Source organism: Dromiciops gliroides, chromosome 2, assembly GCF_019393635.1.
Source record: "Dromiciops gliroides isolate mDroGli1 chromosome 2, mDroGli1.pri, whole genome shotgun sequence".
Lineage (NCBI taxonomy): Eukaryota > Metazoa > Chordata > Mammalia > Microbiotheria > Microbiotheriidae > Dromiciops > Dromiciops gliroides.
This window is the reverse complement of record NC_057862.1, coordinates 533,204,160-533,220,500: the sequence shown is the minus strand read 5'-3', so window position 1 is coordinate 533,220,500 and position 16,341 is coordinate 533,204,160. Positions and strand designations below refer to the sequence as shown.

At 38.7% G+C, this 16,341-nt stretch overlaps 1 protein-coding gene across 3 annotated transcripts in view; it reads left to right on the top strand.

Annotated features, from left to right (window-relative positions):
• The window catches only part of ZMAT4 (zinc finger matrin-type 4), a 729,909-nt gene that overhangs the window by 438,201 nt on the left and 275,367 nt on the right, over positions 1-16,341 (top strand). For all 3 annotated transcript variants that reach the window (XM_043989058.1, XM_043989056.1, XM_043989057.1), the window contains one exon: positions 5,824-5,920. In XM_043989058.1, the coding sequence (XP_043844993.1) occupies positions 5,824-5,920 (97 nt within the window). The remainder of the gene's footprint in view (positions 1-5,823; positions 5,921-16,341) is intronic.

Here is a 16,341-nt window from a genome sequence, read left to right as displayed (position 1 = left end):
TTAATTGTATTGCTTGGGGAATGAATGATGGTGTGGTGGTGGTCATTTTCAGCTCTGCAGGAGGTTAGACAGAAAATGTTTCTTTTTTCACTCATGTTTTCAAAATTATTTCTTGAAACAGAGATTCAGTTTCTCTAGAAGGTGAACCTATATCTCAAAGGAAGGGGACAACTATGCGATGCCAATGAAGATTTGGCAATAGGAATATCATCAACCTGAGAAGCCTGCTCCAAAATTTTGTTGAGGATTGGTAGGGCTAGATGACACTTGTCTATTAAAAGTCCCCATGGACTCCTCTTTTGTCAGAAATGACTCATTGACCTGACATGACTTTAAGATCTCTGTTAAGAGAGGTTAGGACTTCTATGAAACCCAATAAGTAATTTGTCCTTAGCTGCCTACTTTGAGATCCCAAGGTCACCACTAAGGCATGGGGATACTCCAGAGGAGGCTTAAGTGTAGGAATGATGATATTAATTATAACAGCAGCTGCCATTCCCTTAGCTTTACTTTTTCTCTTCCAAAGTCCTATCCTCTCAACAACTCTGTGATGTAGGTCAGGTACATATTTAATGTTTCCATTTTACACATGATGAAATAGCTTTTGACAAGTAACCCAACTTGCCCAGAGTTGTACAACATAAGAAGCGTTTAAGGCAGATCTCATGAGAAGTAGGAGGCAAAGGTCCCATGGAAGTGAGGGCACTCTCCGACGTGGCTGGTCATCTCCTGGTCCCTTCTGTAGTTTCTCAGGTGCCCTGTAAAGTGCTTCCCATTTATGCTCTGTAGCTCTGCAATAAAATGCCTAATATTTATTGCTGTGCCCTCTTTCTGGCTTCAGAAGCAGGAACAATATAATGGAAAGTAACTATGCCGACAAACTATTAGATTTGTTGCTAGTCTTTAAAGTGCCCATTTTAAGCATAGCTATTTATGCCTTTTGCCCTGCCCAGCTGTCACTGGTTATGCAGAGGCCCTTGCTTAGTCTGCATTCAGTCCAGGGAGGTGCTCTATCCTTGGTAGTTGCCATTTATTATTATAAGACAGACTGTTGAGTAAAATTCACAGGGAAGGGAACCCACAACTACTTTGGGCATATGCTGATTCTGAGTGTAAAAAGAAGGTTCTGTAAGAGTCTCAGCTGTGGTGGTTGTGATTTCTTATGTGATCTCCACAATCATTTTTAACCATGTCTATTCCAAAGGGAAAGGTAGAATTCAAGTAAGATTCTCCTTATGGAATAACAACTCTTAGCAGTCATATACACTATTATTTCAGGAGGCTTGTAATATGATAGAAAGAGAACTATATTTGCAGTCAGAAAACTGAAAGACATCACCTACAACTCAATAGAACAATATCACACTTATATGAAAGGCCCAAAGCATCATACCAAGTATGCACATTTCTTTCCTCCATTTCTTTGTGAATTTCCATTTATTTGGATACCTTGGAATGTCCAAGGAAAGTCTGAACAAGTAAACCTTTGTCAAGTATGCTATGGGAGGATGGAATGGGCCTGATGACCTTTGAAATTCTATAAGGTTGGGTGAATTAAGTCCCCTTTCAGTAGAATGTGAGCTCCCTGAGAGTAGATACTGTTTTTCATTTTGTCTATGAATCCCCACAGTGCCTTGCATCTAGTATGTGGTTAATAAATGTTTATGATAATGACTTTTACAATGACTATATGGCCTTGGACAACTAATTTCACCCTCTCTACAATTCAGTTTCCTCAGTTTCCATGACATTCCATAACTAAGTTGTACAGGGTGTCCCAAAAGTATTACTGCAGTTAAAACCTAAAGCTCTGTTTAAACTACTCCAGCTTAAAACTTCACTAAGACCTTAGGGTCATTCCATATCATATTTATGATCCTTAGTTTCCTTAGTTGCAAAATGGGCTTAATTATACCTGTAGTACCTATCCTAGCTGTTCGTTGTAGTACCCCCCCAAAAAAAACCATATGTGATGTAAAGCGCTTTGCAAAGGTTGATATTTTATAAATGTTATGTGCATTATTATTATGAGTTATTATCATTATTATAATTATCAATAGTTACATCAGTCCTTTAAACTGGGAGTTTCATCCATTTGGATACTATTTTTAATCATGTAGAACATAATGCATCCTCATCTTCCCATTATGCATAACTCTTACCTGTGTCTGTTCATATATCTTCCTCTAATGACCTAGCCAAAATAATGGAGACCTTTCCTGAGATTTTTGGAGTTAGTTTAGTTTTTGTTTGTTTTAGTTTTTCCTACTGTTTCGTGGACTCTAGTGTAACACTTGGGCTACCAATCTCTTATGGGTCATTGTTGGCTGTATTTCTACTTTTATTTTTTTTAAATCATTGGTGTCCTTGATATTGTCTTTTATGCCGCTTTTCATGTAAAAGTCATTATCATAAACAACCTACAGACCACTGACCCCTGCCCCATATGTCTCTTTATTGCCTTTTAGGTCTCTTGTAACTTTAACTCTTCTGAGATTGTGGTGTTCTATGCTTGTAGCAATATAGTATCATAGGGAAAATAATTCCATGTTATTCCTCACATAAAATCTCCCCCATTCTCTGCCTCCTGTTTTATTTTGACCTAGATCTTTAGCCATATGAAGTACCCAACCAAGATATATGTAATGATAGATTGCCTGTATGGGCTGCCCATCCAAGTGTCTATCACAGTTTGGACAATGAATATTCATTCTCCTTCTGTTTTTTCCCATATGGATTAGTAGGCCAATATTTTTCAAATGAGAATGAATCCAATAGAGAAAGTTCCGTGGCATTTCAAGATCTGACACAACCAACACAATGTTGTTATCAAACAGGACCATCTAGAGGATTTATTTTAGCCATTATTATTAATATTCATTAATATTCATTATTTATAATAAATATGGTACAGAACACATGGCCTCTGATAGACTGGGCCAATAGCATCAATGATTCAACTGCTTCTTGGTGGAATGCTGAGTTGTCAAAAAAATCAGCAAAAGGTCAATTTTGTTAGATTTTATTTGATCAGTTAACTGTGATACAATTGTTTTAGAGCCACTATGACAGACTGACTGATTCACAGACAGACTGACTGATTCTTCATTGTTCCAATCAATACATTGATACTTACCCATCATTCAATTCAATAAACAGTTTTTGGTCTATATTTTGTACAATACACTGGGCCCGAAGCTAAGAGAGAAACAAAGATGAATAAGATGTAATTCCTGTCCTCATGGTGGTTACAGACTAATGGAGAACATAAGATATGTATTCAAGTAAAGATAATATAACTTAAAGAGTGAAAAAAGGTACGAGGAGTTATATGGTTTTAGAGGAAGAGGAGCTTACTTCTGGTTGGTGTCATCAGGGAAGGTATTTTTGTTGTTGTTGTTTTGTTTTTTTGTGGGGCAATGGGGGTTAAGTGACTTGCCCAGGGTCACACAGCTATTAAGTGTCAAGTGTCTGAGGCCGGATTTGAACTCAGGTGCTCCTGAATCCACTTTATCCACTGTGTCACCTAGCCGCCCCGAGGGAAGGTTTTATAGAGAGGGTAAATTGAACTGAACTTGAAAGAATGTCTGAGGATTAATGAGACTGATCTACAGTATGTGGCATTTGGGGAACAAATACTTTCCAGGCAGTGGTAACAGTAAGAGCAAAGGACACAAGCCAGAAATTTTTAGGGAATGTTCAATAAATGGTCTGGTTTGTCTATAGCATATAGTGGCTGAAGTGGAGCAATGGAAGATAAAGTTGAGGTCGAATCATGGTTGGCCTTGAAAGCCAAATGAAAGTATTTGTGCTTTATCCAGTAGGTAATAGGGAGCCAGTGAAAATATTTTAAAAGAGCCTGTCTTATTTGATTTTACTCTTTCCCAATGCCTTGAACATAGAAAGCATCGAATAGATGTCTATTGAATGAATGAATGAATGAATGAATGAATGAATGAATGAATGAATGAATGAATGAATGGATGAACAAAATTTTGCTTTAGGGAGACTCATATGGCAGCAGTACATACATGCCAGTCACTCAATAAACATTAAGTTCCTCCTATATGCCAGGCACTATGCTAAGTTCCAGGGATACAAATAAAAATAAAAACAAAGACACTGCCCTCAAACAGTTTACAGTCCAATGGAGGTGGGGGAAATCAGCACACAAAAGGAAGCTGAAAAGTTGGTGGGAAGAGAAAGTACCTGACACATAAGCAAGATGGAGGGTTCCAAATATGTCCCAAATCAGCATATGTGGTAGAAAAAGAGAAAAACTGTACTGATAACCCTCTTTAAGTATAGTCCCTGAAGCCTGTGACCTTGCCTTCTAGTAAAAGGGTCCAATCAGAGGGGCAGAGGGTGCTGATGAGTTGTGAGTACCAGGCAGATTCTATCTTATATAATAATGTGGGTATATAGCTGTTTAGGTATTTGAACTGAGCCCAGGGGATCAGCTGGGAGACTTTTCAATAGCCTCAAGGGAAGGAAAGCAAATGAAAATTTTAGTTATTATAGGGGACAATGTGGTTTGACATTTGAATGCAGGCTTTCAAGGTCCACTGAAATGGACAGCAAGCCATTTATTTGCCCTATATTATAGTCTCTGTTGCATGTCTCCCACCCCTGTGAGTTGCCCTCTTTCATAAAAAAAATGATTATGTTAATTCTGAAAACATTGTAAGCAAAAAAATTAAAGGAAAAACCCACAAAAATTGTACACTTGCTACAAATAGATGCTCCTGGCATTCAGGAATGTGAAACCACCCTAGAAGCAGCAACAGGAAGATGCTGAATCTCGTGCCATAGACTATAGTAAAGCTATGTGAAGGGGTTAGGTTCAAACTGATATTTAAGAACAGGCTCAGATTAAGGCACCATGATGCAGTGGGAATAGCTTGGACTTGGAGTCCAGGAAACTGAGTTCAGGTTTCTGCCCTACCATCAGTGTGACCCTGGGTAAGTCATTGACCCCTCTGGAACACCTTAAATTTCTTCCTCTGTTAAACAGCGATAATTATATGTCAATTAACCAGTCAATCAGCAAACATTTATTAAGTATTTACTGTGTGCCTGGCATTTTGCTTAACTCTGGGCATCCCAAGAAATAGAAAAATCAGTTTCTGTCCTTGGGGAGCTTATACTCTAATGAGAGAGACAGCATGGGCATAAAGTGGTCATTACAAGATATATAGAGAGTTAGAAGGAACATCATCTTTTTTTTTTTTTTTTTTTTTTTTGGTGGGGCAGTGAAGGTTAAGTGACTTGCCCGGGGTCACACAGCTAGTAAGTGTCAAGTGTCTGAGACCAGATTTGAACTCAGGTCCTCCTGAATCCAGGGCTGGTGCTTTATCCACCGTGCCATCTAGCTACCCCAGAAGGAACACCATCTTAAAGGGAAATACCTGGGAAGACCAGGACAGACCTTTTACAGGAGTTACTGCTTGACAGCCCATCTCACAGGCTTGTGGAGAAAGCTCTTCATCAGCTGTCAAGTCCCATATAAATGTGAATTATCATTATTATGTAATATTGGTATAATTATTTTAATAGAATGATAGCAGATTTTAATATAATAATAGTTGTAACATTCCACACTTTGTAATATTTGGGAAGGGAAGGGTTTTGGTGGAGGATGACAAATTGGGAGGCTTCATATTGTCCTTCAGATAGACCATGTGGAAAGCTGCTGAATTTGCCAGCCTTGCGAGGGACCTGTTGACTAAACATCTGCCTCCTCTGAGCTGTAAACAGAAGATGGGTGGGGGAGAGGTGACTGGGACCACCAGGATAACCTAACTTCTAGTTTTGTGTTCACAGGTCTGAGGCGCAGTTACACGTGTAGCATCTGTCATGTCACCCTCAACTCAATAGAACAGTATCATGCCCACCTGAAAGGCTCAAAACACCAGACCAAGTATGTACTTTCTCCCCTTCAGCTTCTTTGTGAATTTCCATTTATTTTGATGCCTATGAAGAGATAGAGTTAAGATCTCATTTGGTTGGCATTCCTCTAATAGGGATGTGCGCATCTTAAAATACAAATGTGCATCTCTATTAAAATGTGTGTCCTTGTGTAGAGAGGATGGGAGGAGGAGGTTGGCAGTAGAAAGGTTCAGTGGAAGGATGCTTGTTTATTGTTGTTGCTGTAAAACAGCAACTGAAGCCACTTTTTCTTTTTCTTTTCTTTTATTTTGAAGCCACTTTTTCAATGTTCATGGATTGTAATAAGATGTTCTAACTTTGGGAGATGGGACTTTCCTGAACTTAGATGGAATTTTTTTAGGCTTCTGTTATCCTTCAAAATAAAGTACTCCCTGAACACCTCACTCAAAGCTTCATATAATATGCAGGGAGTTGGGATTCCTTTTAGGGGGGAGGTTGGGATTCTTAATGGGTTATACATACACTCTTGGGTAGGCTTTGAGCTCAAGCCCAGTGTCTGACTGAGCATCTCATCCAAGGACTAGGCTATATGAGGATGAAATCCATCATGGTAAGAGTGGACAATAAGTAGGTGATGCTTTTCTTTGCCTGCAACTAATGAAATTGTCTACTAGAGGTGTGGAGGAGTGAAAGATCATATTGTTGAAGAGAGCATCAAAATCAATGAAATCAGAGATCCTTTATTCAACTAGGAAAATGACTGAACTCTTTGTGTACAGGGTTAAGTAGATGAAACCTTCCATAAGACTGAAACTCAACACAGTATCCCGTTATATGGTCTTGATGGACATTTACCAATAATCAAATCCAGTTCTCAACAAATACTAAGTACGTGAGTGTGGGAGACACTCTGCTTTGTGGGGAGAGGGATGAATGCAGAGATGGATATGACTTCAAGCTGTTTAAAACATTGAGTAGGGGAAGGTCAGTGTACAAATAATTATGGTACATAGTAGGGTATGATAAGATATAATGTACTTTGGGAGTTTAGAAGAGAGAGGATTCATTCACACCTGAAGGGATGAAAGGAGACTTCATGGAGTGGGTAACCTTGGAGCTGAGACTTCAAGGTCAAATACAGTTTTGACATGGAGACAAGTGGGGATAGCGTGATAGGATACCATTGATCAGTTCAGGGAACCATGAGTAGTCCACTGTGGTTGGGGTATAGGATACACGGAGAAGACAGTGTGCAATAGGCTGAAATGTTAAAAGTCAGATTCTGGAGTCCCTTGAATGCCAAGCTAAGGAATTTGAGTGTAATCTATTAGTCAATAAAAAATCATTAGGATTTTGTTCATTGAAGGATTTGGACTGAAGTTGTCACTTTTTAACCCCTCCTCCTAGCACTGTGCCTCATAGATGGCTAGTGCTTAATAATTTATTCTTGATTGATTGATGGTCAAACTCATATACTGGAAATGTTACTTTGGCAGCTCTACCGAAAAGGAGGTAAAAATAGGAGATAAGTTAGGAGCCTGCTGCAATAGCCCAGACAAGAGGTAAAGGAGACTTGAATAATTGTGGCATCCTTGTGAGTGGAGAGGAGGAAACTACTGTGAAACCTGTTTCAGAAGAAGAACAGGACTTAGCGGCTGATTGAATATTGGAGAGTGGCAAAAAGTGGAGTCAAAGATACCACTGAGGTTTTTAACTGGATGATGAGGAGAATGATAGCATCAGTAGCAATAAAAGGGAAATGAGGAAGTTTGGGGAAAGATGAGAGGGGTGATTCTATATACCAGTGAGGAATGCAGAGGACACCTAAGCTAAGGAATGAATAAATGTCCTAACAGATTTGCAGTGTAAAGCTAAGGTGCCTTGAACAAAGAGATGATGAGATCTCAGGGAAAATATGATGTGTCTTACAGAGAGTACCATGGCACTCATACTGACATACAAAAGACACCTTAAGAAATTGTGCTATTTGTTCAGCATTAGAGGGATAGGGAGAGCAGGGCTAGACAAGCATTTATTTGAAAAGGATCTTGGTGTCTTAATGAATTGCTAGTTCAATATGCTTCAGTAATGTCACACGGCAGGTTAAAGAGCTTAAACTATATGAAAAGAAGCTTAATGTCTGGAAAGGGGAAGGTGATAGTCTTGCTGTACTCTGTCTTGAGCAGACCACATCTGGAGTTTGGGGTTCAAATTCAAATGCTAGAAAGATCATTGAAAAGATGTAGAACTTGCAAAGGGAGGCAGGATAGCGAGGGGCCTGTATAGCATTCTCTCTGAGGATCTATTGAATTATCTGGGGCTGTTTTGCCTAGAGAAAAGAAAAATTAGAGGTGTATTAGTTAGAAGTATTTAAAGGGCTCTCATGGGGAAGAGGAATTACAATGACTGTTTAGTTCCAGAAAGCCTCATTAGGAACAATAAGTGGAAGAATCAAAGAACTGGATTCTAGATTGATTTATTTTAAAATTTAATTTAATTTAATTTAAATTTTTGGATTGATTTAAGGAAAAACTTCCTAACAGTTTTGTCCCAAAGTCTAATTGCGTATCTTGGAAAGTGGCAAGCTCCTTCTTACTAGAAGTCATTAATGGAAATTCACATGAAAATTGTCTGGAGTTGCTGCATTAGGGTATGAAATTGAATATATGAGTTCTGAGGTCCCTTCCACATTTTGAAGCAAATTTTCCCCTCTCTTCCACTCATATTATGTGTGAATTAACCAGGGCTCTGCCTGAGACCCTATTATCTCCACACTCTCAATGAACGCATCAGCTCCCATGGATTCAACTGTAATCTCTGAGCATATGACTTTCAAATCTATCTAGCTAGCCCTTAACTCTCTCCGTTCTCCAGTCATACATTTCCATCTTCCTGCTGTACAGCTCCCACTTGGTGTCTCATTGGAACTTCAAAGTCAATGTGTCTGAAAGAAAAATCATTATCTACCACCTAAAACCATACTTCCTCCCAATGACTTTATTTCTCTCAAAGACACTGCCATACTTCCTTTCACTCAGGTTCTCAACCTAAGAACCATCCACGCTTTTCACTCATCCCCATATCCAAACAGGTGTCAAGCACTATTGCTTCTACCATATCATCTCTCAGACCCATCCCCATATCCATCTCTGAACTACTACCCTCATCCAGGCCTTTATCAACTCAGGCCTGGATTAACCCAATGGCCTCCTAATTCATCTTTCTGCATCTAATCGCTTGCCTGTCCAATCTACTCTCCACAGCTTCAAATGTGATATTGCGAAAGTGAAGACCTGACTTTTCTTTTTGACTTTTGAAGCCCTTTACTATCTGGCTCCAAGCTATCTTTACATGCTGATTTCAAACTATCCTCCTAGACATATTGCGCTTGTGGAAATTTATTTTGATTTGGGGACCCTACCTTTAGGCTGACGGAGCAGAAAGACAGACAGACAGACTGACCAGGAGGCAGTGGAGAGCACAGAAGCAGTCAGCACAGGGTACAGGTTGGAGAAAGTGAAGATTAAGAGGAGTTAGAAGAAAGTAGCTGACCAGGGAAAGTGTAACATACCCTGAGGCGAGAGGCGGCTAAGGCCCTTATTGTATTAAAAAAAAAGTTCCAGGCCCAGCAGGTGGGAAAGAGATGCAGTGGAAAGAGATGCACCGCAATGCAGTCAGGTTGTACATTTTATTTCCCTGTATTCATAATTTTAAATAGTATCTCATAAATAAACTCTGCTTTGATTATTTAGTTGAGAGGCTTCTTAATATTTTGCTTATCAATTTGGGAGTGGAGCAGTGTGGTGGAACTTTATAAATGGCCCACATTAAGTTAAAAGCAGTCAGCCAAATAGTCAAAAGTCCCCAAATTAGTCCTCCAGTCAGATTAGCCCCCCAAATCAGGCCCAATCATCAAAAATATTTCTACATTTGAATGGCGACCACGGCAGTACTTACGGCCCAATTATAATTTCTCTAAACTTATCATTTTTCATATAATCATAATTTTTCATAAGTCCAAAATTATAAATTTTTCAAGATTAGTTATAGTTAATTATTTATTTTTTTACAATATTTAATGGTGAGCCAGGTAGGAGTTTCTAACCTACTAACCTGGTAAAAAATATTTCTTTTAAAAGGGCTACTAGGAAATTAAAAAAAAAATTTTTTCCACCCACTACTTCCTTTAATTTTTTTTGAAAGCCTCTTAAGTCTTATCAGATTTTTTTTGCTAGCAGAGAAAAGCCTTAGCATTTATTTGTTTGTTTGTTTTTTTTTTTTAGTGAGGCAATTGGGGTTAAGTGACTTGCCCAGGGTCACACAGCTAGTAAGTGTTAACTGTCTGAGGCCGGATTTGAACTCAGGTACTCCTGATTCCAGGGTCGGTGCTCTATCCACTGCGCCACCTAGCTGCCCCAAGCCTTAGCATTTATACTGAACCATGATTGAATATTTGTTTTACCTGTTGCCTTTTTTTGTTGGGGTATTCTGGGACAACATAATTGTCTCGCTTTAAAAGAATGACTAGCTCAGTATTTTCTTATAGCCTTACAGGACTTTTCATCATCCATACTATAAAAAATTTTTGGAATGATGGGATGAGTGAGTCTATTTTCCCCACTGATCCCATGGTTAATATTACTGGAGACATTTTGACTAATTTTGACCCTTATTATGCTAATATAATAATAGCTCTAGCAATTGTAATTTTTTTCTCTCCATTACTAATATAATAGCATGGTATTTTTCTTATACAACTCTGGAGAGAGAAAAAGAATTGTACCCATAGTGAGCCATGTATTAAGAGGGATGCCAGAGCTCCCTCTACTAAAAATGACCTGAAGTTAGAAAAAGGTGTTGACCAGTCTTTAAAAGCAGGTCAGCAGAAGCCTCTCATGCAGGATGCTGCAAAGCCTAAAAGCAGAAGCATCCTAGCACCTGCACTCTCAGGTAAAAGAGTTAAAGATCAGTATAAAACCCCTAAAGTGTGTCAATACTGTGAGAAGCAAGGACACTTGTTGAGAGAGTGTAGAACCAGAAGATATGAATTGAGACAGGTAATGTGTGAAAGCCTTAATGATTTTTTTAGGGGGAATAGGAATAATCAGAGACATTTTTTTCAAAGAGGAAACAATCAAGGTAATTACAGGCCTTATTACCAGAAAAATCAGAATAACTTTAGAAGATCCTATCAGGAAGGTATAGAAGGACAGAATCAGGGCAATTATAGGCCTTATTATAAACAAAATCAAAATAAATTTCCACACGCTTTAGCCAAATGTGCTTCCTAGACACTTCCCAGCATTTTCTTTTCTACCTTTTCAGCTTTATAGCTATGCCCTAGAACTAGAATTACCTCCTTCTCCATTAAAATATGAGCTCCCCAAGGGCAGAGAACAAGTTTTTGTCTTGCCTTGTATCCCCAGCATTTAGTACAGTGCTTGGCATATAACATAGTAACAGCTTTATAAATAAATGCTTGTTGATTGATTCAGTCACTTCCTTCTGCCTTTTAGAATCCTTGCCTGCTTCAAAGGCCTTCCAGTCCTAACCCTTTAAGCTATTGCCTCAGTTATTAGTTCTGCCCTCTCCCCTCAATCACTTAATATTTATTTTGTAAATAGTGTTCATTTACTTATTTGTAAACATATCATATCCCTCTATAGAATATAATTTTCTCATGGTCAGAAACTTTTGCTTTGGCTCATATCAGAAGGATGTTACTGATATCTCTTCTCACTCTCAAACTGTGATTCTGTGAATTACAGAAATTCCATTTCAAATCTAATAGGGCCTCCAAAGGTCATCTGAGCTAGGCCTCTCATTCTATAGATGAGTATACTGAGGCATAGTGTTATGAGGACCTGGAGTGACATACATAAGAAGGTCCTGGATATCCCGAGGAGTAGCATTTGATCTCTATGTTATGATGTAAGGGTTAACCAAATATTGTCTGCCCCCTCTTCACTAACTCACCGAGCTTCCCATCTTTATAGTGATTTTTGGAATGGACCTTGTTGTCTGGCTAGTATAACCCATTTATTCTTTTTTGGGTCATTTCAGTCATGGCTGACTCTTTGAGACCCTATTTGGGATTTTCTTGGTGAGGATACTGGAGTGGTTTGCCATTTTCTTCTCCAGCTCATTTTACAAATGAGGAAAATGAGACAAACAGGGTTAAGTGACTTGCCCATGGTCACACAGCCAGTGTCTGAGGCTAGATTTGAATTCAGGTCAGGTACTCTATGCATTGTGCCACCTAGCTGCCCAGTGTAACCCATACCTTTTTTAAAAGGTCCCTTCTATACTATATTTGGCCAGTGTTCATCCAGCTGTTGCTTGAAGAGCTCCAGTGAGGGAGAAGTAATGCCTTTTAAGGCAGCACATTTTAACTTTCAATAGCTCTAATTATTAAATCAAACCTACTGATGATAATGGTGATGATAATAGTTAGCATTTTTATGGCACCTACTATGCCCCAGGCATCTGATCCTCATAATGACCCTGGGAGGCAGGCAATATTTATTCCTATTTTACAACTGGGAAAACTGAGGCAGACAAAATTTAAGTGACTTGCTAAGGTCACTCAGTAAGCATCTGATGATAGATTTGAACTCCACTCTTCCTGCTTCTGGGCCCAGCCTTCTAGCTACTGTACCACCTAGCTACCTCTAAGGTCAAGCCTATTCTTGATCTTACCAATTGTTTGTAAAGCACTTAGCACAGTTCCCTGGTGCTTCATACCTGCTTATTCCCTCCCTCTCACCTTCTGCAGCTTCTGCTCATTGCTATAGTTCTGTACTCCAAGGCTGAAACTACTTGAAGACAATTTAATCTCTGCTCCCTCCCTTCCCACCAGTAAGTCTTTTCTTCTCTAACCTACATATCCCTATTTCTTTCACCCTGGTCTCCTATGGTATGAACACAGCTCAGCTGGTCACCCTTTTCTGGATGCCCTCCACTTTATCAAAGTCCTTCCTGAAATATGGTCCTCAGAACTGAATGTAAAACTCTACATGTGGTCCCTTCCCCTCTCAACTTCTATCAATTACTATAAATGTAGAAAGCCTGGTGGTTTAGTGAGGAAGAAGCAGGCAGTATTTGGTTAGAGACCAGATCCCACTCTTCCTCAGGATATACAGGACCTTCTGGGTATATGTCACTCTAGTTCCTCATCACTCTATGCCTCAGCAGGCTCATCTATAGAATGAGAGGCCTAGACCAGATGATCTTTGGAAGTCTTTTTAGATCTGAAATTCATGACCATTTTTTTTTTTTTTTACAAAGGAGGCCCAGACATGAGACTCACCCAAGGTCACACGCACATGCACACACCTGCCCAGTGGTAGAATGGGGACAAGGCTTCAAGCCTCTTGCCTTCGGGCCAGGTTCTTTTTCTCCAATACCATGCCAGGAGTCCGACAGACTTTGGCTGCCTCTAAGTCCTTTAGCAGATGTCGTCAACAGCATAATGGCACCCAAGCTTCTCTCTACTATTAACCCGCAGAAGAAACATTAAAGATCTAATGACATTAAAGGTTTACAAATGCAAATGTTCACACTGCTATGGAAAGCAATTACCTATTAGCAGATTTTCTGGGACTTACAGGCCATCTACTCTGTCAATTAGTACAAATGATTAAAATGAAATTTAAGGGGACATGAATCCATACCATATATTAATGAATGATTCTCACCTAATATACTTAAATTTGAGCTTTGGGAACCCTTCTAGGCCTAAGTATTTTATATTATCTAGAAAGAGAGGGTATAAAGGCTGTCATTAGTTACTTTGATACTTCAGGTGGTTGCAAATGACTCACAAGTGTCCAGGAGGATAAATCAAGTTGACAACCCAACCAGCAGTCATTTCCAAATTTGCTTCTGCCCCTGAGTTGAAAACTTAAATGAATCCATCTTTTTTTTCTTTCTTTTTTTTTTTTGTCATTTTCCCAAGAAAAGGTTTCATATTATTCATTCCCACATTAAATGTGTTCATTTATTTCTTATGTACTTGAATGGTTGCACAGATAGAATGAGTTTTAGGCCTCTTCTCAATGTGTGCCAGATGCTTTGGAATACAATGCAGGCTTTGGAGATAGCTGTGAATTATCTAAGGGGATGAAAAATCTTAAATAAGGCACTTTCATAAGGCATGCCAATAAGTCAGAGAGAAAAAGAGCCTTCCTGCTTCTTGGCTGGCAAAGGCAACTTAGGAGGCACACGAAATCGTACTACCTAAAAGGAGATAAATACCATTCTGAAGGCTGAAGGAGATAAATCCCTCTTTTTTGAACCCTTAACTTTATAATAACCCTTTGCATTTATATAACGCTTTGTAGTTTACAATGCATGTTACACATCTTTTATCTCATTTAATCCTCATAGCCGTTGTGGGGTAGGCAGAACAGGTATTTTTTTCCCTCTCCATTGTACACATGAGTAAACAGAGGTCCAGATGTGCTAAACGCATTAGGATTGTAGAATGATGGGATTTGAAGAAGCTTTCAAAACCCATCTATTCCAATTTTCCCCCAGAGTTCCAGAGAGAGAAAGTACAGGGTCACGCAGTTAGGTCCTCTGATTCCTAGTTGAATATTCTTTCCACTATCCCATGATGCCTTTTGGTTCCAGAACAAGAATATTAACAAGAGAGCTTCGTGGCTTTTCTTCTCTTTTCCTCTGTTGTGTGTTATCTTTTTTTTTTTTTTTTTTTTTTGGTCCAGAAAGAATCCATTGTCAGTGGATTATCCTGAGGTGACTACTTGGAAGTATTAAGCTTCCTACTGAAAAAGAGATATCAGTGCTTATAGTGGATATAAGTGCCTACTATGTGTCAGACACTTTGCCAAGTGCTGGGGATACAAAGAAAGGCAAATGACAATCCCTCTTCTGAACGAATTCAAAGTGTGATGGGGATGACAACACACAAGCAACTATGTACAAACAAGATATAAACAGGATAAATTGGAGGTTTAGGAGGAAGATTGAGGAGGTTTGTGGGAAAGGCTCTAATACTAAGGAGAACTGGCAAAGGCTTCTTGTAGAAGGTGGGACTTGAGCTAGGTCTTGAAAATGGGCAGGCCTTGCTATTTCCCTTATTTGTGGTGTTTTATGTGCCTTTTCCAACCCCTCTTAATTCAAGTGTCTTCCCTTTTTTATTTCCTATTTAACCTTTCTCTCTCTCTCTCTCTCTCTCTCTCTCTCTCTCTCTCTCTCTCTCTCTCTCTCTTTCTCTCTCTCTCTCTCCCTGTATACATACACACACACACACACACATGGCATAAAATGTCTGTGGATTAGTTGTTTTTGTGTCTTTCCTTTTGGAAAAGTGTCAAGAGGTTCATGATGTGTGTTGCTGAGTTTTGGGAGTTGTGTTCCACCTGTTTTACCTAATGGGCTGAAGGCCAGAATAATAAGATCAATGTAAGGGGATCCTGAATCTCTGACATTTTTGAGGTATTGAAAGATGTGCCTAGGCCAGGGTAGAGTGGCTGTGATAAATGTCCGACACTATTTAACAAGTATTTATTAAGTACCTAATATATGCCATGTACTGTGCCATGTAGGAGAATACAAAGAAAGGCAAAAATAACCTCTTTCCTTAAGGATATTTCATTATAATGGGGACAGTATGATAATGTGAAATCCAAGTTTATATTTTGTTTGATTCTAGCTGTTTTTTGCTCAAATCCAGCTGCAACAGCACAGTACAGAAAGCTATCTCTCTGCCATTTTGCTTACAGGGGCAGACAGTTGGTAAATGGTTGGAGAGAAGTAAAGAGCATATGCTGGTTTATGAAGGGAATAGATTCCTAGGTACCACATTGAGGTATTTACTCCTTCGACAGAAATCCCAAATAAAATATAATGGGAAAATTTAAGGTATAAGACAGTGGTTCAGAGATTAGTTTTATTTTAGAGAAGCCAGGAATAAATAAGAATTATAAATATAATACTTTTTGAACTTTTTGAAAATAGTTCTTACCAGGGATAAACAAGAATTTCAAAGGGATCTTTGTCAATAGGACCCTCATTTTAAAATCATACAACAATTTATTGCCAGTGCAGGATGACTGCATGTCTAAGCCTTAATTAGACAAAATAACATATAATTAAAAAAAATAAATTGAAGAAAGGTAAAAAGAACCTCAGATGCTTGAACATTAAATTCAAACTTTGAATTATACACAATATGAGATATATGACAAAAACTGCACCAAAATCTCAAATAATTTTGAAAGGGAGATGGACACACTTAGAATGGAATTCTAAAAAGCTATTTTTGAATTAGCAATCCAATTATGTAAAATAGGTTAATTAAGAAAAGCTAGTATCTTCTATAACCATAACAAATGAATTCAATTTTCATATTATTTGACAGAAAGTATAAGAACATAATTTAGGACCTGTACATAACAGAAACTTTGGTGGCTATTGTTATAGTAAGAA